Raw genomic sequence first — 25,430 nt, forward strand, 5'->3', positions numbered from 1 at the left:
AATCAACTATTAATAATAATTCTACTTTAAATAAAATGGAAAAGTAGTCTCTCACATTAATAGTATTTTTTACTCAAAGACTAAAGTTTAGGGATATAAAGGAAAGGCAGGCCTGGAGCATACCATGAGTATTTTGCTCTTCCCCCAGGAGTCATGTCTTTGTTGGAGGCACTTACCTCTTGAGGGAGCTTTTATAGTACTAACCTTGCAGAGCCTCTCAAGTCTTTAAATTCTATATTGAGAAGAGGCAAGAAGTTGCTTTTACAGAATGGACAGGTTGTATTCAAATTTGAATCATCTGCCGTCCATCCAGCCATTATTTCTTCATCATAAACTAAAGCTCCGCAAGCTCTACACTGCGAACAACTTGACATCAAAACCTAAGAATAGGAAAAATGTAGACATGGAGAACCCCTATAGTAAAAATTAACCTTAACAGGACATACTCTTGAGGTAAGCTTAAGATTTTACTATTCTATTGATCACATTTAGATTTAACAGCTCTATTACAATACTTACAATACAGGTAAACTACAAGTTCATTGTCTTACTTAACATAAGACACCAAACAAATTCAACAAAATGACTTATTATTCTGTCCATGAAGGCATCATACAGAATCCTGTTAAATGCCATTCTGAAATTAAAAATATGTTTACAGCCACTCTATCAGGAGCAGAATACAGAACTTTTACCTCCATTGCACAATTCTGATAGATGCTAGACATGCTGGTATTTTGAGAAGAACCATGCTCAGATTTCTCAAAGTCTTGCCCTTTCATGCCTCTTGGAAGTGGAACTTCACCTGGAGAGGAAAAAGCATCATTAGACCTTATGTAGGAAATGTCCTTATTCTTTGGGAATGCATGCCAAAATATTTAGGGGGGAAGTTATCATGAAGTCTGCAATTTCTTTTTTCAAATGGTTCCGAATAAAACTGTACGTGTACACAGATACAACAGTTAATTAAATCCAGGTGGAGAATATATAATTGTTCATTACGTGATTCCTTCAACTTTTCAGGACATTTGAAACTTTTCATAATAAAAAGTCAGAGAAAAAGAATAGAATCCAATTTTTTTTTTCCACTTTTTGGCTGGGGCTGGGTTTGAACCCGCCACGTCTGGCATATAGGGCCAGTGCCCTACTCCTTTGAGCCATAGGTGCCATCCAGAATTCAATTTTTAAAAGTAACAGAGTTAAGAAATTTCAATGATACCATCCAGAAATTCTCAAACTCTACTATACATCTGATTCACCCAGAGAGCTGGTTAAAAAAACACATTCCCGGCGGCGCCTGTGGCTCAGTGAGTAGGGCGCCGGCCCCATATACCAAGGGTGGTGGGTTCAAACCCAGCTCTGGCCAAACTGCAACATAAAATAGCGGGGCGTTGTGGCGGGCGCCTGTAGTCCCAGCTACTTGGGAGGCTGAGGCAAGAGAATCGCCTATGCCCGGAAGCTGGAGGTTGCTGTGAGCTGTGTGACGCCATAGCATTCTACTGAGGGCAATAAAGTGAGACTCTGTCTCTAAAAAAAAAAAAAAAAAAAAAAAACACATTCCCAAGGCCCCATCCATAAATTCAGTTTCAAAAGTTTTAGCCTAAGGCTTGGGCATCATAACTTATTATGTAGGAATGTCCTTATTCTTTGGAAATGCATGCCAAAGTATTCAGGGGGGAAGTATCATGAAGTCTGCAATTGCTTTTTTTAAATGGTTCAATATAAAACTGTATGTGCACATAGATATGAAGTCCCCAAATAGTTCTGAACTTAAACTTTAGTTTAAGAACTCATATATTCCACAAATATAGACAACTAAAAATAAACTAGTAGGGGACTAAAGAACTTATAGTACTCATACAAAATCTGCATAGATAGTAAGGTATAGCTATTATTAAAAATCTACCAGATGATCTCAACAAATGAAGCTTATAGAGGACATCTAAATTAAAACAAACAAAGATTAAATAAAGAAAGGATAATTCTCCCCCATACCTGTTGAATAATGCAGTTTTCCCACATCACCACTGCTGTTGGTACTGCCAAGACTTGTGTTGCTCTGGGTAAGTTCACTGGGGACCACGCCTGATATATTTGCATCAGGTGATATAGTCTCCCCCAAAATATGGTCTTCAAGGCCAGCTGGGAAGCTGTAATCTCTATTAGGTTCCTCCTTTAATTAAAAATAAGACCCCACATACATAAGTAATACCTTCTCCAATGGGAATATACTCACTATATCCTTCTCAAAATTAAACTCTTGAACCATAAAAAACCAGCATCTTTCCCCAATTTTTCAAAATCATCAAATCGGCCAGGCACTGTGGCTCATGCCTGTAATCCTAGCACCCTGGGAGGCCGAGCTGAGTGGACTGCTCTGAGCTCATAGGTTCCAGACCAGACTAAGCCAGAGCAAGACCCCACCTTTAAAGATAGCCTGGCATTGTGGCAGGCACTCAGTTACTTGAAATGCTAATAAGGCAAGAGAATGGCTTGCGTCCAAGAATTTGAGGTTGCTGTGAGCTATGATGCCACAGCACTCTACCTATGGTGACAAAGTAAAACTCTGCCTCAAAAAAAAAATAATCTTCTCATTCTTATTTGGAACTTCCCTTCCACACTTGTAAGATATTCAAGCCATAGCCTATAATACTTTAAGAAAGACTATACGGGTTTGGCGCCTATAGCTCAAGCAGCTAAAGCGCCAGCCACATACGTGAGAGCTGGCAGGTTCGAATCCAGCCCGGGCCCACCAAACAATGATGGCTGCAACCAAAAAATAGTCGGGCATTGTGGCGGGCACCTGTAGTCCCAGCTATTTGGGAGGATGAGGCAAGAGAATTGCTTAAAAATCCAGGAGTTGGGCGGCGCCTGTGGCTCAGTCGGTGAGGCACCGGCCCCATATACCAAGGGTGGCGGGTTCAAACCCAGCCCTGGCCAAACTGCAACCAAAAAATAGCCGGGCATTGTGGTGGGCGCCTGTAGTCCCAGCTGCTCGGGAGGCTGAGGCAAAAGAATCGCTTAAAGCCCAGGAGTTGGAGGTTGCTGTGGGCTGTGTGAGGCCACGGCACTCTACAGAGGGCCATGAAGTTAGACTCTGTCTCTACAAAAAAAAAAAAAAATCCAGGAGTTGGAGGTTGCTGTGAGCTGTGATGCCACAGCACTCTACCCAGGGTGACAGCTTGAGGCACTGTCTCAAAAACATAAATAAATGAAGATTTTACTGTACTCCAGGTGTGTCCCTAGGTGTCTCTCAATAGTCAATACATAAAATAAAGGAACTATTTGTCTATTATGGTAAGTCGATTATAAAATAAAGAACTCACACTGCTTCCAATGGAATCAGGAATCCCAGTACAAGTAGAGTGGGGACTTTGAGCCAGACTGGCATAGTAAATAGGTGTATGACCTTAGAGAAATTAATTCTAACTTCTAGTTATTCTTTATATTATTTATTTAGAGACAGTCTCATGTTGTTGCCCTCAATAGAGTACCATGGTGTCACAGCTCACAGCAACCTCAAACTCTGGGGCTCAAATGATTCTCTTGCCTTAGCCTCCCCAGTAGCTGGGACTACAGGCACCCGCCAGAACGCCCAGCTATTTTTAGAGACGAGGTCTCGCACTGGCTCAGGCTGGTCTCGAACTCATGAGCTCAGGCAATCCACCCACCTTGACCTCCCAGAGTGCTAGGATTACAGGTGTGAGCCACTGCGCCCAGCCTAACTTTTAAGTTTTTTGTTTGTTTTGTTTTTTGAGATAGCCTCAAGCTGTCGCCCTGGGTAGAGTGCCATGGCATCACAGCTCACAGCAACCTCCAACTCCTAGGCTTAAGTGATTCTCCTGCCTCAGCCTCCCAAGTAGCTGGGACTACAGGGCACCTGCCACAACGTCCAGCCATTTTTTGGTTGTAGTTGTCATTGTTATCAGACAGGCCCTAGATTGGAACCCGCCAGCTCCGGGGTATGTGGTTGGCCCCTTAGCCACTTGAGCTACAGGCACCAAGCCCACTTTTAGTTATTTTTAAATGAGTCTTTTCAAATAAGGTTGTCGTGAGAATTTCAGCTAGGAATGGGATTGTTATGAGAGGCATAAGATATGACTGAAGTTCTAAACACTATTGTCCATAACTACTAAGTGACTGCCAAAACTTTAGTTTAGAATTCAGGGGTGTCCAATCTTTTTTTCTCTGTAGTACGTCGCAAGAATAAGAATTGTCTTGGGCCATACATTACATAGACACTGATAAAAGCTGATTAGCAAAAAAAAAAAGGTCCATGCAGCATACTTTTTATGGTATCAACCACCAGAGATAAGCAAAAAATGTCCTCACAAAATCAGCATGTGGCCCACGGGCCACAAGTGGGACACCCCTGGAGATAGAAAACATTTTGATAATTCTCATATATTTTTATGTCATTAAACTTTCCTCTATGTTATTTAAATCCCTATAAACTATTATGATATACTATTACGTATTTGGTGAATTCTCCATTGCTTAAACATTCAAAATGCCTTTACATCTTATATAAACTACATAGATGAATTCCTTTGAGTTACTTTTATATATATACCTAATTATTTCCTTAAATTCTGGATAAAAGTTATAAGCATTTTATAGACTTGCTCGTTCCATCACTTGCTAATATTTATTTGGTTATGCCAGGCATTGCTACTAGTGTCAAGGCCACAGCAAAGACTAGATGCACAACTACTTGGAATTTACAGTGTCATACAGTCTAAGTCCAAATAACTCTATATAAATTATTTTTATTTTTAATATTTTAAATATAAAATTTCAAAAATAAAAAGCATTCACCCTATTGATGTTGTTTTTTTTTTTTTGTAGAGACAGAGTCTCACTTTATGGCCCTTGGTAGAGTGCCGTGGCCTCACACAGCTCACAGCAACCTCCATCTCCTGGGCTTAAGCGAATCTCTTGCCTCAGCCTCCCGAGTAGCTGAGACTACAGGCGCCCGCCACAACGCCCAGCTATTTTTTGGTTGTAGTTTGGCCGGGGCGGGGTTTGAACCCGCCACCCTCGGTATATGGGGCCGGCGCCTTACTGACTGAGCCACAGGCGCCGCCCTGATGTTGTTTTTTTAATCATAATACCAGGTTAAGACACTGTGGAAGCCATTTTGTTTTGCCTTTATTTGACTGACCTTGTAAACTGTTTAAAATACAGTTTGTTAGCCCTACTATGAAGCTAAATTATAGCTTTCACATGAAGGCTATAACCCAACTATAGCACAAGACTATGAGGAAAGGGTCAAGGAAGGGGAAGGGAGGGGGGCGGTTAGGGTAGAGGGAGGATTGGGGGTGGGGCCACACCTATGGTGCATCTTAGAATGGGTACAGGCGAAACTTACTAAAGGCAGAATACAAATGTCTACATTACAATAACTAAGAAAATGCCATGAAGGCTATGTTGAACAGTTTGATGAGAATATTTCAGATTGTATATGAAACCAGCACACTGTACCCCTTGATTGCACTAATGTACACAGCTATGATTTAACAATAAAAAAAGAAAAATAAATAAAATATAGTTTGTTTTATATAATACTCAACACTCTACTTTTAATTCAATTAACATTTTGCCTATAGAATAAAGTTTTCCTTCAAATGGTAAATAAGTCTTATTTGTACAATTCTTTTTCCATGACTCTAATTTCTACTTAAACCGTTAACAATTTGAGAATGCACAATGCTTTAAGCTTCCATGTTTTTCCACATTATTCTCCCGGATATACTCCTCTGGCCACTTTATTGCTTTAACTAACCTAAAATTTCAAATTTATCCTTCAAACCACAACTTAGATATCACCTCTTTTGCTTTTTCTGGACAGCTCCCGTTTAATATGTTACTCTTTGACATTTCCTCTTAAGACATTACTTCTAAGGTAAGAGCATGAGCTCTAGAACCAGTCTCCTTGACTTCCGATCCTACTTCTACCACTCATTAGTAATCTTGAGAAACTAATCTCTGAATCTCATAAATAATCCTTTTTTTTTTTTCTTTAAGAGAGTTCCGGCTTGGGCACCAGCCACATGCACCAAAGCTGGCGGGTTCAAATCCAGCCCGGGCCTGCCACACAATGACAACTACAACCAAAAAATAGCCGGGCATTGTGGCGGGCGCCTGTAGTCCCAGCTACTTGAGAGGTGGAGGCAAGAGAATCGCTTAAGCCCAAGAGTTGGAGGTTGCTGTGAGCTGTGATGACACAGCACTCTACCCAGGGTGACAGTTTGAGGCTTTGTCTCAAAAAAAAAAGAGTCTCACTTTGTTGCCCGTGGTACAGCACCATGACATCACAGCTCATAGCAACCTCAAACACTTAGGCTCAAGTAATTCTCTTACCTCAGCCTCCCAAGTAGCTGGGATACAGATGCCCACCACAAAGCCTGGCTATTTTTACAGATGGGGTCTCAATCCTGCTCAGGCTGGTTTTGAACTCATAAACTCAACCAATCCACCCACCTCAGCCTCCCAGAGTACTAGGATTACATGTGTGAGCAACTGTGTCAAACCTACACAAATTATCTATAAAATGTGGAAAACAGTAGTAATACCCTCATGGGATTATTATGAAAATTAAACAAATACGTGTGCACACATATTCATATATAAAAAGTTATGTAACTTATAATATTACCTAGAATATACTATTGTAATAATAATAGCAAACATAAAAGATATTTTCTACTAGATTAAAAGTACTCTATACATGGTCTAATTCTTTGACTACAAGGTGAGATTTTTAATTATTTTTCCTGTAAAACAAATAAGAAAAAATTCCTCACTTCCATTTTCATAAAAAGATTTCATGATTAACTCTATTTGTAATAATTTTTTTTGTGTGTGGTTTTTTTTTGGCCGGGGCTGGGTTTGAACCCGCCACCTCCGGCATATGGGACCGGCGCCCTACCCACTGAGCCACAGGCACCGCCTTGTAATAATTTTTTTAAACTTAATCATTTTTGTAATGCAGTATGAAATCTGTGGATTAAGCTGCAGATTGATTTTATGTATATTAAGGAGATAACATGGGTAAGAGTGCTGTGCACCTATAATATGAAATTATTACCTTAAAACACTAATCATTAGGCTCAGCACCTGTAGCTCAGCAGCTAGGGTGCCAGCCAGATACACCAGAACTGGCAGGTTTGAACCCAGCCCGGGCCTGCCAAATAACAATCACAACTTCAAAAAAAAATAGCTGGGCAATGTGGCAGGCACTTGTAGTTCCAGCTACTTGGGAGGCTGAGGCAAGAGAATCACTTAAGCCCATTGAGGTTGCTGTGAGCTGTGACACTACAGCACTCCACTCAGGGCAACATAGGAAGACTCTGTCCCTTAAAAAAAACACTAATCATTAAACTTTTACAGAAATAAACTTAATATTTTGGTGTAGAATGATTAATGGAATTATAAAGTGAAGTGGTCCTGGTATTCTATTTCTACATTATTAACTTCCTTACATACATGTTCAAGTTACTTCAAAGAAAGAAACCGAATATCCATAAAGTTTCAAAATACAAAAATAAAAGTTACCAGAAAGCTCTAAATAATAATGCATATATTTTTAGGGTGGTGCCTGTGGCTCAGTGAGTAGGGCACCAGCCCCATATACCAAGGGTGGCAGGTTCGAACCCGGCCCCAAACTGCAACAAAAAATAGCCCGGCATTGTGGCAGATGCCTGTAGTCCCAGCTACTCGGGAGGCTGAGGCAAGAGAATAGCCTAAGCCCAAGAGCTGGAGGTTTCTGTGAGCTGTGACACCACAGCACAAACTCTGTCTCCTTTTTAGAGACTCTGTCTCTAAAAAAAATAATAATAATAATAATGGCTGGGCATGGTGGTTCACACCGCTGAGGCAGGTGGATTGCCTGAGCTCAGAGGTTTGAGATCATCCTGAGCTGGAGTGAGCCAGAGTGAGACCCCATCTCTACCCAAAAAAAGTCAGGCGTTGTGGCAGGCACCTGCAGTCCCAGCTACTTGGAAGGCTAAGGGCAAGAGAATAGCTAAAGGAAGAAAAGGAATAAATAAATAAATAATAATACATATATTTTTTAAAAGATACTACAAGCATTCCAGTATCAGACCATAGCTACTCTTTTACCAAAACTCTTACCTCTTCATCTGAGTAGCTGTAGGCAGATGCCATAGCTACCCACATCTTACTGGCTACTGTCGCTGCTTGTTTCATACCAGATTTTAGGACGTCTACCTTGGGCCCTGATAGTATATTATCCAGCTTTAGCCCTGACAAAGAATTTACTACAGAACCCAAAGAGCCATGTGGCGAGGAACGCACTAGCGCTGACAAAGAAGTTGAACGTTCTTTATGAGTTCGAGAGGGAGTTTGCGGCTTGAAACGTCCAGTAAAAGTTTTAGACTTGAATCCGGCAGGGAAGGTGTTTTCACTTTCAGTATTCTCCTGCGCTGGTAGATCAGGCTCTGAAGGTAGACTTGATCTCCTCTCTAAAGGGCGAATAATTGCAGTGGTAGTGCCAGAATCTCTGTTTCCCTCTCTGTGTAATTCCATACTGGAAGATTTACTACCCAGGGGACTTTTTAGGTTCATATAGCTTTCAATTTCATCAGCCAGATTGCGTGCAATAACTGGAGAAAATGCCTTATCCTCAGAATCAGGAGTTTTTTCTCCTGTACATTCAGTGGCTAAAAGAGACAAAGGATCTAGTCCAGTTTCAACATCTTCCCTCTCAACAGCTTTAGCAATACCATATAAACTACTTCTTTTATGCATCAGGTCTCTGGATCCTGTTTTTAAGTCTCTTGGCTGATTACTGTTACTCTCACTTTGTAGACTATCATGTGTATTCTCTGACACTGTAGTTTTAGCTACATCAACATCAACCACAGGCTCTAGAAGCTCCTGGCTTTCCTCAAGCATCTCTAGCACAGACGATGATCTGTGTTCAGGATCCCAAGTGCTTTCCAACACACGAGTTCTACTATCAGCTAGGTGACAGCTAACATTCTCAAAGCTATGGGTTCTTGCAGTATGAAGAGAAGTCTTAGGACACGTCAATGCCGCTGTGAGAATCTTGGCATCTGCTCCCATCATGATAGCCATTTCACTTGAATTCAAATCCAAACTGCTCTTCTTAAGCAACATTCCTGCTCGACTTTCAGAACTGAAACTACAACTCCTCTCCGGAAAACGCTTTTCTCTTTTTTCTCCTCTATCACCATTCTTCTTGAGATTAGTAACTTCTCCAAAGGCTGCATCTTCAAATGAATCTTGAGTAGAAAATAGCACATTTGATGTACTACCTAAAAGGGACAGTAAAATATTAAAAGTGAATATCTATTTCCCAATGTAATCCTTTTTTTATTACTAAAAACAAAATTTTGGTATGTTGCCCAGGCTGGCCTTAAACTCTTGAGCATAAATGATCCTCTCACCACCGACTCCCAAGGGACTACAGGCACACAGCAGTATGCCTGGCTTTAATGTAACTTTTATTAAAATGTTTACTGTTTTCCTTATTGTGAAAACGATACATACTCTGAGTAAAAAAGTCACAACATTTAGAAGACATAAAGAAGAAAAACAGTATATCCAAAAAAGTACTCCCAAAAAGCTATTCAAATCTGTCTCCCAGAGATAACATTTTATAATTTTTTTAACTCTAATTGTGATAAGATAAAACGGTAACTTTTTGTTTTCTGAAAACAGATTTTTATTGTTGAGTAAGGCAGTCAAGACAGTTAATGATTCCACTCTGAATGTGTTAAACCCACACAATAATTTATAATTGAACTATGTGACTTAATTTATAGTTTATCCAAATCTGAGCAAGAATAAGCCATGTTACAACAAAGTGCCAAACGACTCAGGAAATGAGAGTACATTATATGCTATATATTTACAGTCCAAAGTCACTCAGCCAAGTTAGTGCTTCTCTTCAGATCATAGCTACCATTTTTTGAGGAGTTTCTATTTGTTTGAAAGACATGGAATTGTGGATTGCATTATTTTCGGATTTGAAAATGGCAATGCTATATGTTCATTCTAATGTATACTAGCCACAGAACTAGATGTTTACATATAAATTAGTTAATATTCACAAAAACCCTTAAGGAGGGCTACTTATTATAATTGACAAAATAAAGGTTCTGAAAGATTTTAAATAACCTGCCAAAAGTCTAATGGTAGGCAAGATTCAGAGAGAGAGGTCTGACATCACATTTTACCCACAGAGTTACACTAAACCGGATTTCTAGCCTAGAAATAATGTCACCTTCCCTGAAATGAGAAAAGCCTCAGATTGGCAGAAACAGAAGCACTTGGTCTGACTGGAGGGAAAATCACTGGCTGCCTCCCCCCTTCACAAGCCAAATTCCAGCTGACCTTACAAGATTGCACTCATTTTAGAAGTAAATCACAATGAACAAAGAGAAATCAGACAGTGGTTAAGAGATAACATTTTAGGCTTGGCACCTGTAGTTCAAGCAGCTAAGGCGCCAGCCACATACACCAGAGCTGGCGGGTTTGAATCCACCCTAGGCCTGCCAAACAACAAAGACAACTACAACCCAAAAAAAATAGCCGGGTATTGTGGTGGGCACGTGTAGTCCCAGCTACTTGGGAGGCTGAGGCAAAAGAATCCCTTAGGCCCAGGAGTTGGAGGCTGTTGTGAATTGTGACGCCATGGCACTCTACCCAGGACAACAGCTTGAGGCTCTGCCTCAAAAAAAAAAAAAAAGAGAGAGATAACATTTTAATGTATAACCTGCCTTTCATCCTCTACGCATATATACCCATCAGAAAAAGAGTTCATGCTCAGCATTAGGTCTGACTTGAAAAAAAAAAAAAGAGTTCATGCAATATATGCTGGATATAACAGTATAGTACGCTAAAATATATTACACTCACCAATAAACAGAGGTCTTTCTTATTTCTTACACTTTAAGAGTCTTACATTCAATTTAAGAAATACATTCTGAAGTTAAAAAGCAAACTTAAGAGCGCCCCACACTAGACCCTCCTCTGCTCCCACCACCCGCCCACCACCCACGCCCACCAGGGCCACCATTCAGCAGCTTGTAGGAAGATGGCGCCTGGTAGACAGCAAAGGCTTTAATGAATACATGAAGGAACTAGGAGTGTGGCTAGCTCTACGAAAAATGGGTGCAATGGCCAAACCAGATTGTATCATCACTTGTGATGGCAAAAACCTCACCATAAAAACTGAAAGCACTTTGAAAACAACACAGTTTTCTTGTGTCTTAGAGAGAGAAGTTTGAATAAAATACAGCTGATGGCAGAAAAATTCAGACTGTCTACAAGTACACAGATGGCACATCAAGAATGGGATGGGAAAGAAAGTACAATAACTAGAAAATTGACAGATGGGAAGTTAGTGGTGGAATGCATCATGAACAATGTCACCTGTACTCGGATGTAGGAAAATTCCAGCATTACTCTTGGCAGGAATTAGTTATGAGAATGAACAAGCTCAGTTCAATGAGCAAGTCTCTATACTGCTTTTCTTTTTTCATTACTGTATTCAATTATCTTTATCACAGATATTTTACATGCAACTATTTCAAAATGTTGGTTTAATTACGTTCCTCTCTTTGGTTAATAAATATGTTTGTGCTAGAAAAAAAAAAAAAAGAAGCAAACTTAAAAAGAAATGATCTCATGCTAATCCATGTTAAAATGATTCCAAATACCAATATCAAAGAAAAGAAAATTGAGTTGGTAACATGTCTCAGAAAATATAATGAACTAAAGAAGGAAAACAGTATTTACGATTTCTAGAATTGGTTCAACTTTTGACTTTTCTTAAAATTTCACATCTGGACTTTTAAAAAGTTATCTATATACTTTTTATGAGGACCAATTTGTCAAAATCTTAAAGACCTGGCATGATAAACGCACATACACACACACAGAAATAATCTCTTCCATCTTACTCTTCATATATCCTTCAGCAAATACTTGCCAGGAATCTATTGCGCATAAATCAAATTTAAAACTATGGATGAATTATATATTTGTTACAGTCAAAGACTTACTGCTCCAATGTAAAAGAATTCAGCATGGCACCCAGCATAGTGGCTCATGCCTATAATCCCAGCACTCTGGGAGGCCAAGATAGGTGAACTGCCCTGAGCTCACAGGTTCGAGACCCACCTGAGCAAGAGTTAAGACCTCGTCTCTAAGTAACAGCTAGGTGATGTGGCAAGCGCCTATAGTCCCAGCTACTTGGGAGGCTGAGGCAAGAGGATCTCTTAAGCCCAAGAGTTTGAGGTTGCTGTGAGGTATAATGTCACAGGAATCTACCACGGGCAAGAAAGTGAGACCCTGTCTCAAAAAAAAAAAGAATTCAGCATGGAATGCTTAGAATTGGCACATCCTAAGAAGAGTAATAAACTATGAACAAAAAATTTTCAGATATATTCATTTCTTCAACAAATATCTGAATGCCTACTTCCATCTACTATGTGAAGTGCTAGGAATACAATGGCAAATAAAACAGACATGATCTCAGTACTCACAGAGGTCAGTCTTCTTTAATCAAATAAAGCAAAAATATGTGCTGGGTGTGGTAGCTCATGCCTATAATCTTAGCACTCTAGGAGGCCAAACTGGGTAGATTTACTGAGTTCAAGGGTTCAAGACCAGCTTGAGCAAGAGCAAGACCCCGTCTCTAGAAATAGCTGGGCGTTGTCACAGGCGCCAGTAGTCCCAGCTACTCAGGAGGCTAAGGCAAAAGAATCGCTTGTGCCCAGGAATTTGAGGTTGCTGTGAGCTGTGACACCATGGCACTCTACCAAGGGCGGCAAAGTGAGACTCTATCTCAAAGTAAATTAAGCAAGCAAGCAAGCAAAAATATGTTACTGGCCTTAGAAACCTCCCCTAGCTTTGTGAGAAACAAGCAAACTTTTACCCTTGCTACCATACAATTTTTCTACTCTAATACCATGGATATTTCAGATTTGAATCATTATTGGAAGTTAAGTCTAACCTGTTATGGAGTCAATTTTTGTGCCCCCTAAAATTCTTACATTGAAATTCTAACCCTCAATATGATGGCATTAGGAGGTGGAACCTTAAGAGAGGTAATTAGGTCATGAAAGTGAAGCCCTCACAAATGGGGTTAGTGCCTTTAAAGAGACCCCAGAGAGGCCTTTCACTCTGTGCCATGTGAGGATACAAAAACAAGTCAGTAGTCTACAACCTAGAAAAGGGCCCTCACTGGAATCCACCATTCTGATGCACTAATCTTGAACTTTCTAGACCCCAGAACTCTAATAAATAAATTTCTGTTGTTTATAGCCACCTAGTCTATGGAATTCTGTGATAGCACCCTGAAATGACCAAAACACTATCCACTCATGTAGGATTCTCATTTGCTTTTTAAAAAGCATAATGCTCTATCTGGGAAATTTAAGGAGAAAAACAATCTTTGATAAGATCTTTTCTATAACTTCAAACTGATTTCAACATTCTTTATAATCTTTCAAATTAGTACTAAATAATAGTCATAATCATATTTATTAATCAGAGCTACTAATAAGCACGTAGAGATGTTTTTATGGCTTTTAGGGGAATTAAACTGAACTATTTTATAACTCCAAAATTTATACCTGTTTTGAAAACTGTTCCCAATATTTGAGAAACAGATCTTTGCAAATATTGATTCTCATAGTATTTATAGGAATTAAGTGGCACATTTTATTCAATTCTAAAATGCATGTTTAATATGCTGGCAAAAGCCCCATTACCATCCCCTTCTTTCTTAGTGGAATAAATTTTCCTATATCAAGATGTGATATGAGAATAAAATGAGTAAAAAAGGAGGGAAACACACAAATCCCCAGGCTATGTCTATTTCAGTGCTCTGAGAGGATGCTGAACCTTTGATCAAGAAATTCTGCCCTCCTTTCCCCCACTCTCCTTGCTATCAACAGGTTAGGAAAATAAGACCTACAATGTATATAATTCTTAACTCAAAAATCCTTTAGACCTACTTCTTAAGTATTACAAAAAAGTAATGAACTAAACTTGGTATCACAGTAAATACAAAGAGAAAAGACTTTAAGAAGAAGGGGCACTTTTACATTCATTTAAGAAGTTGAACAAATTAATTTCTATAAAGTTATCCAAAAGATACATTTTCCAATAAGATAGTTGACTTTCAAGAAGTAAACCAAAGCTACCACTAACAAAGTGCAAAATACACACACCAATTTCACTGTCCTTTAAAATCATATAGTATTTAGATGTATGCCTTGTGTGTACTTGGGAGGCCGACAAATAACCTCAAATAGAAATCAAGGGAGTCTCACACTCACACAGGTACTTATTACAAATAATTATAAATAAAAAGTCGCTCAGGGTACCTATAACAAATGAGCCGAAATTAAAGAGCCACTGGTATATCTGTGTAGAGTGGAAATGATATGAATATTTGTCTTCCATTTTCCTTCAGTGATAATAAACACCATGTACATAAACCCTCTGGGATTCCATCAGTCACTGCCTCTCTGTTCTTAATGGATACAGGAGGCTCTAGGATAATGGTTTGCAACCTTCCTAATGCTGCGGCCCCTTAATACAGTTCTTGTGGGTCGCAACCCACAGGTTGAGAATTGCTGCCCTAGGGAGAACAGCCACTACAACAGGAAAAGGCATTCCAAGTAACAATCAAACACACTAAATACACCCCCCTCCTTTGGAAATTAACCTTTAAGTAACAACATTTAAATTTTTTATTTTGAGACAGAGTCTCATTATGTCGCCCTCCGTAGAATGGGCATCACAGCTCACAGCAACTTCCAACTCTTGGGCTTAAGTGATTCTCTTGCCTCACCCTCCCAAGTAGCTGGAACTATAGGTGCCTGCCACAATGCCAAATTATTTTTTTGTTGCAGTTGTCACTGTTATTTAGCCAGGCTTGAACTCACTAGACTGGGTTTATGTGGCTGGCACTGTACCTACTGTGCTACGGCACCACGCCTATATTTAAATTTTTAAATGTCACATAGTCACTCCGGTTCTTTGTCAAATACATTACAATTAAATCAATAATGTCATTAATGACACATACGTGTATGTGGAAGTATATTTTAAATGTTTAATAACTAATATGTAAAGACTCACCAGTACTACTTTTCCTACTGTTGCTATCAAATATACCAGATGGGACTTTCACAATACTGCTGCTCCATGCAGGGGGGTCAGTAGGACTCTGAGGCTCTTGATTAGGTTGTGTATGTTTTGCCACAATAGAAGAGACATCACATGCTTTTGGAAAAAAAACATATTTGGATGTTATTATTCCTACTTTTGGTAATATTGAACAGATACCATACACTAATATTTAAATACTATATCTACAGTACTTTTTCTCCAAAAGGAGGGAATATCTGACTATTTTATTACTGAATCATTGTGTGATTTGCTCTATGCCATAATTATCATCAATATTGACTGAATCAAGTCTCTGGACTTCAGCTCTCCTATTCATCACTTGGCAAGTAGGAGAGAGGCTTGCTTCTGCATAACTCTAGGGGATAAAATAAGTAAGACCATCAAAGCAACTGTGCTTTTGTGTAAGAGAATAGGAAGAACATCTTATTACCAAAATATTCTTCCATATTTCCATAAAATGATTACAATAAATCATCTCTACCTTAATGAGTCCTATACAAACCAGGAAACCACACAGAATACTTATAACCTACTGGCCAGGCTTGGTAGCTCACGCCTGTAATCCAAGCACTCTAGGAAGCTGAGGTGGGTGGATTGCCTGAGCTCAAGAAGTTGAGACCAGCCCAAGGTAAAGAGAGACCCTATCTCTATTATAAAGAAGAAAACTAGGTGGGAGTTGTAGCAAGTGCCTATAGTCTCACCTACTTGGGAGACTGAGGCAAGAGGATTTCTGGAACCCAAGACTTTGAGGTTGCTGTGACCTATGATGCCACAGCACTCTACCCAAGACACAGAGTGAGACTCTGTCTCAAAAAAATAAAAAAATAAAAAGAATATTTTGGCTCAGCGTCTGTAGCTCAAGCGGCTAAGGTACCAGCCACATACACCAGAGCTGGCAGGTTCGAATCCAGCCCGGGCTTGCCAAAACAACAATAATAACCGCAACCAAAAAAATAGCTGGGCGTTGTGGCAGGTGCCTGTAAGTCCCACCTACTTGGGAGGCTGAGGCAAGAGAATCGTTTAAGCCCAGGAGTTAGAGGTTGTTGTGAGCTGTGATGCCACAGCACTCTACCCAGGATGACAGCTTGAGGCTCTGTCTCAAAAACAAATAAACAAACAAAAAATGGGCAGCGCCTGTGGCTCAATGGGTAGGGCGCAGGCCCCATACACTGAGGGTGGCAGTTTCGAACCCGGCCCCAGACAAATTGCAACAAAAAATAGCCAAGCATTGTGACAGGCAGCTGTAGTCCCAGCTACTCAGGAGGCTGAGGCAAGAGAATCACTTAAGCCCAGGAATTGGAGGTTGCTGTGAGCTGTGACACCACAGCACTCTACCAAGGGCGACAAAGTAAGATTCTGTCTCAAAAAAAAAAAAAGAATATTTTTTAAACTACCAATGACAAAAACCAACTTAGATATTTGAAGGACCTCTAATGAAAAAAACATTTTAAAATAAAAAGAGGCACTGAAATGATGACTCAAAGTTTAGCTCTGGTTTTGTTACAAAGTAAGTGTGTTACTTTGGCAAATACAACAAAAGGTTGTACTTTTCTACAAAATTAAGAGCTGACTTCCAAAGTCTCCTAAGATCTCATAAATTCTAAAGTTTAGAGACTTTCATAATCTACCTTATATAATAATATATACTATCTTATTAGCCACACGTTACATTTTTGTGTTTTTTTTTTTTTTTTGAGACAGTCTCACTTTGTAGCCCTCAGTAGAGTGCTGTCGCATCATAGCTCACAGCAACCTTAAACTCTTGGGCTCAAGCGATTCTCTTGTCTCAGCCTCCTGAGTAGCTGGGATTACAGGTGCCCGCCACAACGCCCAGCTATTTTTAGAGACAGGGTCTTGCTCGGGCTCAAGCTGGTCTCAAACGCTTGAGTTCAGGCAATCCACCTGCATCAGCCTCCAAGAGTGCTGGGATTACAGGCGTGAGCCATACATCTTACGTTTCTGAAAATTATCACCAAAATTATCAACACAGATAAACTTTTAATTAATACCTGCATTTTTCTGTAAGTAAAGCTCATAAATATCGGTACTTCACCTTCTTTTTGCAGTTTTGTTTCCGTTATCAATTCTCTTGTTACTTGTTCTTCAGTCACATGACTTTCTGTATCATCCTTTATAAGTTCATCCTTAGACCCATAGCCTTGGTCAGACTGACCACCTATTAAAGAGAAAGCAGGTATACATGTAAGTGTTCTCATGTATTTATAATTCACATATAAAATATCAAAAGAAAATTCCACTGACCTACACAAACTTAGAGAAAAGAAAAGAGTATACAAGGCACACATAAAATTAAAAAAACGACAACGAGAAGGAAGGAACAGTAGAAACAGGAACATGAAAGACTAAAGACCATTGCACATTTGGAAGAACTGAACCTTAACTTCCTTGCCTGGAAATTAAAGAGCTTTGGACAAGATGTTTTCAAAAGTCATTTTTGGAGATTGTCTATAGAATGCTAACTTTTGTGTAAGAAAGAAAGGAAATAAAATACGCATATATCTGCCTATTTTTGAAAAAAGAAATCCAAGAAAGATGAATCAGAAAATAGTAAAAATGATAACCTACAAGGGGTGGGGAAACGGGATATAATAAACACAGAAGGAGAAAACTTCTCTACAGTTATGATTTAATAAAAAAAAAAGAAAACTTCTCTAATTATGGCTTATTATGTTATAAAAAGTAATTTTTGAAATATATAAGATATAATGTACTTATATATATTCAAAACTGAAACCAATAAAATTGGGAGTGAGGGCTAAAATTGAATGCAAAGAGAAACAAATGAAGCAAATTGTACTGCATATGAATAACATCATCATACTGAATGGGGTCACAGGAGAACTAAGACAAGTAATTTTTAAACACATTATTATGAGTGTAGACTCCAAAGGCTGGGGGTAATAGTCAAACCCTGAACTACTTACTAATCCTGACTTGCACAGGGAGTTTGTGTGCAAAATTCTAAAATTATATTTTGTGTACAGTGAACATATTTTCTAGCTCTTTTTGCTTAAAAAATAAAGTCTAGAAGCAGTAACATTTTGGTAGCAGTGTGCATACTTGGAGTCCAGATCCTGGTTTCTACAACCAGTTCTCCATTAAAAGGAACCTTGCATCCCTGAAGAAAATGGCTGACTCCAGAGCTCAGGCAGAAGAGATATAATGATGAACCAGGGATATTCTGTTGTGCCATAAAGGAAGTGCTCAAAAACATGAAAGGGGCATGTTAAAAGGACAATAAAACCAGCTTAAAAGAGTGCTCATTGGCCAACACTGGCATACCTAAGGGTCAAACGAAGACAATAACGGACAATAATTCAATGAATAAAATAGGAATCCATAGGTCAAGCATGGTGTTTCACACCTGTAATTCCAACACTTGGGAGGCCGAGGTGGGTGGATCGCCTGAGCTCATGGATTCAAGATCAGCCTGAGCCAGAGCAAGACCTCATCTCTAATACATAGCTGGACGTTGTGGTGGGCTCCTGTAGTCACAGCTACTCAGGAGTTGAGGGAAGAAAATTTCCTTTTTTTTTTTTTGGCCAGGGCTGGGTTTGAACCCACCACCTCCGACATGTGGGGCCAGCGCCCTACTCCTTTAAGCCACAGGTGCCACCTGAGGCAAGAAAATTTCTTAAGCCCAAGAGTTTGAGGTTGCTGTGAGCTATGAAGCTACAGCACTCTACTGAGGGCGACAAAGTGAGACTCTGTCAAAAAAAAAAGATTGCTATAAGCTGTGACTCCATGCCACTGGGCGGGGGGTGGGGGATGGAGTCCAGAGGGATCGAGGGAGGGAGGTAAAAAGGGAGGGGACGAAAGAAGGGAAAAAGATGAAAAAAATGGAGAAGGGAAATTTTTCCATACACTAGAAGAATGTGGAAAGAGAACTGGCAAAGTTGTTACTTTGTAACCACCACAGTAAAGATTAGTTCAGATAAGCATCACCGATGGATGCCAAATTTAAAAGAAAAAAAGTGATGAGAAAGGTTATTATCACAGGGTCTCTGAGTATCCCCTCATAGATGGCTTACTACCTGCAAGGGGGAAAACAGTAACTGTACAGAGAGAAACCAGATGATACTGAGACCAGATGATCAAAATTAACATCACTGACAAGGGGCAGAAAGTGATAATTGCAAAAGGATACGGTATCACTGTGTAGCACACCCATGGATGCATAACCTAGTAACAAGGAATGATCAGACAAATTCAAAGAACATGCCATAAAATAACTAAAATTAATTCTTCGAAAAGGTCAAAGTCATAAAAGACGAAGAAAGGCTGAAGAACTATGTCAGGTTAAAGGACCCTAAAGAGATGGAGTCCAAAGACATTAGCACAGCTCACAAAAGTGGAATTCAGAATACGGATTAAAGTAGTATACGGATGTTTTCCAAAATTTGGTAACTAAACTGTGGTTATATAAGAGAAAATACCACTGAAGTATTAAGAGGTAAAAGGGCACAATGTATATAACCTGCTCACATGATTTAGGAAAAATAAATGACATACATATGCATACAGAATGAAAACAATAAATGAAATGTGGCAAAAAAAGGGAGTGAATCTAAACAAAAGATATTCAATTATTCTTGCAACTTTTTTATATGTTTGAAATTATTTTAAAATCGTTTTTCAAAAGTCTGTTTTGGCTTTCAAGTTCTGTAATTTGAAACTAAAACTAAGACCAGTTACTAGAGAAATCAGTATCAAGATATGAATAAAAGACACATAAAATACATAGTGTCTTCCACTTTGTGCCACTTAGACTTTGGGTTTGCCATATAACAAAAGAATTAAACAGGGGGCGGCGCCTGTGGCTCAGTGAGTAGGGCACCAGCCCCATATACCAAGGGTGGCAGTTCGAACCCGGCCCCGGCCAAACTGCAACAACAACAACAACAAAATAGCTGGGTGTTGTGGTGGGTGCCTGTAGTCCCAGCTACTCGGGAGGCTGAGGCAAGAGAATAGCCTAAGCCCAAGAGCTGGAGGTTGCTGTGAGCTGTGACGCCACAGCACTCTACCAAGGGCAACAAAGTGAGATTCTGTCTCTAAAAAAAAAAGATTTAAGCATCTTAATACTATTACTACTGGATAGAGTGACTAACTTCAGTCATTTTATTGCCCCCCCAAAAGTCTGGTAAAACAATATAGTGCCACAAAATGAACACTAGACTGGGAACTGGGTAAATTCATTAAGCCCAAATATGTCCCTAATAGCTAAGTGACTCTACATCGGGTACCAAGTGGAAAGATTCCAAGAGATAATCCTTAATGCAATGAGCAATTTTAGCAACTGTGCTGGAAGATTTCCCAAAAGTATCGAATGATATCATAGGAAGCCCTACAGAGACACACAGTCATTGTAAACTCAATGTCTGGGATTCAGCCATTTGAAATGCAGCTATAAAGAAATGTGTAGGCTGGGTGCAGTAGCTCACACTTGTAGTCCCAGCTACCAGACAGGGTAAGGAGGATTTCCTGAGCCCAAGAGTTTGAGGCTGCTGTGAGCTATGATTGTGCTACCACATTCACACCGTGGGCGACAGAGTGAGACCCCATTTCTTTAAAAAAAAAAAAACAGAGAGGCTCAGCACCCATAGCACAGCAGTTACAGCCCCAGCCACACACTCTGAGGGTGGCAGGTTTGAACCCAGCCCTGGCCAACTAAACAACTGCAACCAAAAAACAGCCCAGCACTGTGGCAGGTACCTGTAGTCCCAGCTACTTGGGAGGCTGAGGCAAGAGAATAGCTTAAGCCCAAGAGTTTGAGGTTGCTGTGAGCTGTGATGCCACAGCACTCTACCAAGGGCAACATAGTAAGACTCTTTCTCAAAAAAAAAAGGGGGGCGAAGGAGAAATTACAAAAGAGGACTCGGAAGATTCTTCCCCAACTATTGCAATCTTTGTAACAAGTACCCAGGATTATTAGGAGATCATCGTTTTCCACTAAAGGACTAAATTGCCTCTATAATGAGACAAACTTAAAAAGCTAGAGGAATAAAGGGGTATTTATATATTATTATTATTAACAATACTAGTAAACTGGTTGCAGGCCAAAAACTACTTTTTACTTTTTTGAGAGAGTCTTACTTGGTCACCCTTGGTAGAGTGCCATAATATCTCAGCTCACAGCAACCTCAAACTCTTGTTCAAGTGATTCTCTTGCCTCAGCCTCCCAGGTAACTGGGACTAGAGGTGCCCATAACAGAACCTGGTTATTTTTTTTTAGAGACAGGGTCTCACTCTTGCTCAGGTTGGTCTCAAACTCATGAGCTCAGGCAATCCACCTGCCTCCGCCTCCCAAGTGCTGGGATTACAAGCATGAGCTACCACACCCAGCAATCAAAAACTTATTTTCTTGTTTTTTTATATACAAAACTCATTTCTTCCACAGGTATTAGGAAAAAATAAAGGCAAAATAAGGTAACTTTAAAATGAAAGTTTCATAGTAATTCCTATTTGTTAATTTACAAGCAGGATTATAAATTAAGAAAGTTAATCAGAAATAGGATTGTAACCTACAGCTTTATGTTGACTTTCAATGATTTATACATGCTCCTGTAATTATGGGAAGGTAATTATTTATTTATTTATTTATTTTTTGAGACAAGAGTCTCAAGCCGTCACCGTGGGTAGAGTGCCATGGCATCACAACTCACAGCAACCTCAAACTCCTGGGCTTGAGCAATTGTCTAGCTTCAGCCTCCCAAGCAGGTGGGACTACAGGCACCTGCCACAACACCCGGCCATTTTTTTGGTTGTAGTTGTCATTGTTGTTTGGCAGGCCCGGTCTGGCTTTGAACCCGTCAGCTACAGTGTATGTGGCTGGTGCTCTAGCCTCAGGGAAGGTATTTTAGCACAAAAATTTGGCAGACCAGTTTTGGAAATAAACAACCATATCAATAATAGGAACAATGAATTCTTTAATGTCCGTAACACTGTATTTTTGACAAAATTATGCCACCAACCAACCTCAAAACAAAATTATAGCAAGGCATAACATATCTTCAAGTAAGGTAACACGTATGCTTTGCAAATTGACAATAAAATGTTAGTTGGATATTTTCAGCAATCTGTACATAATTACAATTATCTAAAGGAGAAAAGTCAAGAAAATAAAAACTGTTTTCTGCTTGTAGTAAGTACAACAAAAGGTCTTTCCCCCACCCTTGCATGGCAGCAAAATTTAACCTAAGAAACAGGAAATTACCTGAAGTGGTTAACATTCAAGGGTAGAATTAACGCACACGTGTATCCATAGCTTCACGTCATACAAGTCTGTCTGCACCCCATACCATGACAGCCCAGGACAAATGCAGCACCAAGAAACAGCACAGAGCAAAAAGCAAAGCAACAGAAAGCAGAGAAAAGGAAACTTCAGTCATCGAGACAAGTTCATCAGGTGAAGCACAGGAATCAGACTCAGAATTCTTTTAAAAGGAAGGCTTGAGATATTAAAAACAACCACAACACCACTACAAAAAAAAAAAAACCACAACACAAGAAGAAAGGTATGCAACACACGTATCTGCCCAATGTGCTACTTTAATTGCTCTTATTTCTAACTTCAGAGGACAGTTATGCCCACAGCTATGTACATACCAGTAACTTCAGCAGCTTTTCAAATTAAAAAAAAGGTCATTTAAACAAATACTTTTTCTCTTCATGTGTGACTTATTGTCTTCCCTCTTCAATATTCATAATGTCAAAGTTTTAAGATATATTTGCCTTTTTATAAAAACATTTACAAGTTGTATCACTAATGTTCAAATTTCATTAGCTCACCAATTCCTAACAATTATATCAAATACTTTCACAAATTAATGATAAGCAAATACAAAAAAGCACCACACTAGAGCACTGTTTACTGCACTCCAAAGTTAATTTTATGCTACTGGAAATAAAGAGAAGTGACCTGCAGAGATGTAATTTCTTCTCTTATTAATATATAGTAGTTTTTGTTTTTTGGGGTTTTTTTTTTTTGAGACAGAGTCTCATTCTGTCACCCTCTGTAGAGTGCCATAGCATCACAGCTTACAGCAACCTCAAACTCTTGGGCTCAAGCGATCATTTTTTTCTGAGTAGATGAGACTACAGGCACCCACTACAACACCCGTCTATTTTTAGAGATGGGATCTCGCTCTTGCTCAGTCTGTTCTCCAACTCCTGAGCTCAAGCAATCCACCCACCTGGGCCTCCTGAGTGCTGGGATTATAGGAGCGAGCCACTGCACCCAGCCAATATACAGTACTTTTAAGGTATTCATATCACACAAACTCAAAGAGGGTAAAAGATTTCTGTAAAAAGAAAGACGTAACACAAGAGTGAGTGAAGGGTTAGTAATAGTAAAATCCTGGTTTTAGTACCTGTGCTAGAGTGATTATCAATGGAATCAAGCCTGATTAAATCTCTGACGAAGACAGTGTGCTCCCCATTGTTAGCGTCATTAGCACTATCCACGCTACTGTGGCTCACCGTGTCCCCATCACTTCCACCTGTGGCATTCTGAGAAGCTAAAGATAAGGACAACAGCAGTTCAATAACTCATGCATTGATAATGTCTGAAACAGTTGTAGAACACCTTCTACACTTACAGTTGTAGAACACCTTCTAAATTTCTAAAAAATAAATAAATAATTTTGGACTAAGATAATCTGTCTTTGTAATATCAACCAGAATTTATTTACGTTTTCCCACTTCATTTAATTAAAAACTCATAGGCGTGTAAAAGTAATGATTCAGCAAGCAAGTATATTTCCGGTCACATGTATTACCTGATATTGAGGAGACCTGTGACTTTTGCACAGTCTTCTTAAGTGGCTGCCTAAACTGTGCCAAGCCATGTATCACATTTCGTACCTTCGTCCATAAGAAGATACCACTTCGTGTACTGCTAGGCCACGGGCTCTCCAAAACTACCTAAATGTAAAACAAAGGTAAAAAAATAAAGATCATGAGGAATATCTGAGTGTAAAAATACATATCTATATGGGTATGTATGTTTGTATGTGTACACATATATATGCACACACATACATAGAAGAAGCTCTGTAAGATGACTACCCAAGGGACTACAACGGATCAACATACAAATGTGCTCAACGTAAGGAACCAGGTCCACTGTACTGATACATACATGTGGTGCATGTCTGGTCTATGAAAATTAGGTCAACTTAAGAAGGTGGTCAATGTAGGGATGTGGTCAACTATGGAGGCTCTACTGATTCACATATAAAGAATTATACCAGGCAATAGGTATATTAAAAAATGTTCAACATCATCACTAAACATCAGAAAAATACAAATTAAAATTATGAGGTACATGGTGGTGCCTGTGGCTCAGTGAGTATACTTACTGAGCCAGCCCCAAATACTGAGGGTGGAGGGTTCAAAACCAGCCCCAGCCAAATTGCAACAAAAAAATAGCCAGGTATTGTGGTGGGCACCTATAATCCCAGCTGCTCGGGAGGCTGAGGCAAGAGAGCCCAAGAGCTAGAGGTTGCTGTGAGCTGTGATGCCACATCACTCTATGAAGGGCAACACAGGGAGATTCTGTCTCAAAAAAACAAAAAAACAAAAAAAAACGAAAGGAAAGAATTATACCTCCAAAACTACCTGAGAAATCACATGAATAATAAAAGGTATTAAAAAAAAAAATCATCATTCTTGGGCGGCGCCTGTGACTCAGTGGGTAAGGTGACAGCCCCATATACCGAGGGTGGAGGGTTCGAACCTGACCCCAGCCAAACTGCAACTAAAAATAGCCAGGTGTTATGGCAGGCACCTATAGTCCCAGATACTCAGGAGGCTGAGGCAAGAGAATTGCTTAAGCCCAGGAGTTGGGGGTGCTGTGAGCTGTGACACCACAGCACTCTACTAAGGGCAATAAAGTGAGATTCTGTCTCTTAAAAAAAAAAAAATCATCATTCTTAATAAACAGCATATTTACCTAATGTCAATCCTACTTACCTTATTGTAATAACCATATGTAATAGCATTTGGCTTTATCTTAGCAGTTTTCATTTCAAATAAGACTCTCACTGCTAAAACAGGATGACCCCAAAGTCCACAAAGCTGCATTACTACTCGATAGCACACCTAACAAAACATAATAGGAAAGCATCAGTAGTCAGCACATTAGTCTATTTGTGACTTGCACAGATTTTTCAATGACTTTATTCTTTTTAGAAAGTTATTAAGCACTATTT

The 25,430-nt window shown here is 39.5% G+C and overlaps 1 protein-coding gene and 1 pseudogene across 5 annotated transcripts in view; one reads left to right on the forward strand and one right to left on the reverse strand.

The window, feature by feature from the left end:
- DENND4C (DENN domain containing 4C) overlaps positions 1 to 25,430 on the reverse strand; it is a 116,288-nt gene that overhangs the window by 23,073 nt on the left and 67,785 nt on the right. For 4 of the 5 annotated variants that reach the window (XM_053571911.1, XM_053571916.1, XM_053571932.1 and 1 more), the window contains exons 18-26: positions 25,192 to 25,320; positions 23,997 to 24,141; positions 23,589 to 23,735; positions 17,252 to 17,374; positions 15,148 to 15,291; positions 8,137 to 9,302; positions 1,996 to 2,173; positions 696 to 805; positions 205 to 380 (exon numbers count right to left, since the gene is read on the reverse strand). In XM_053571911.1, coding sequence (XP_053427886.1) covers positions 205 to 380; positions 696 to 805; positions 1,996 to 2,173; positions 8,137 to 9,302; positions 15,148 to 15,291; positions 17,252 to 17,374; positions 23,589 to 23,735; positions 23,997 to 24,141; positions 25,192 to 25,320 — 2,318 coding nt within the window. The remainder of the gene's footprint in view (positions 1 to 204; positions 381 to 695; positions 806 to 1,995; positions 2,174 to 8,136; positions 9,303 to 15,147; positions 15,292 to 17,251; positions 17,375 to 23,588; positions 23,736 to 23,996; positions 24,142 to 25,191; positions 25,321 to 25,430) is intronic. The other variant, XM_053571923.1, reaches the window with a different exon arrangement.
- Positions 10,182 to 11,440, forward strand: LOC128568666 (fatty acid-binding protein 5-like; annotated as a pseudogene).

The sequence above is a fragment of the Nycticebus coucang genome, chromosome 2, assembly GCF_027406575.1.
Source record: "Nycticebus coucang isolate mNycCou1 chromosome 2, mNycCou1.pri, whole genome shotgun sequence".
Classification (NCBI taxonomy): Eukaryota; Metazoa; Chordata; class Mammalia; order Primates; family Lorisidae; genus Nycticebus; species Nycticebus coucang.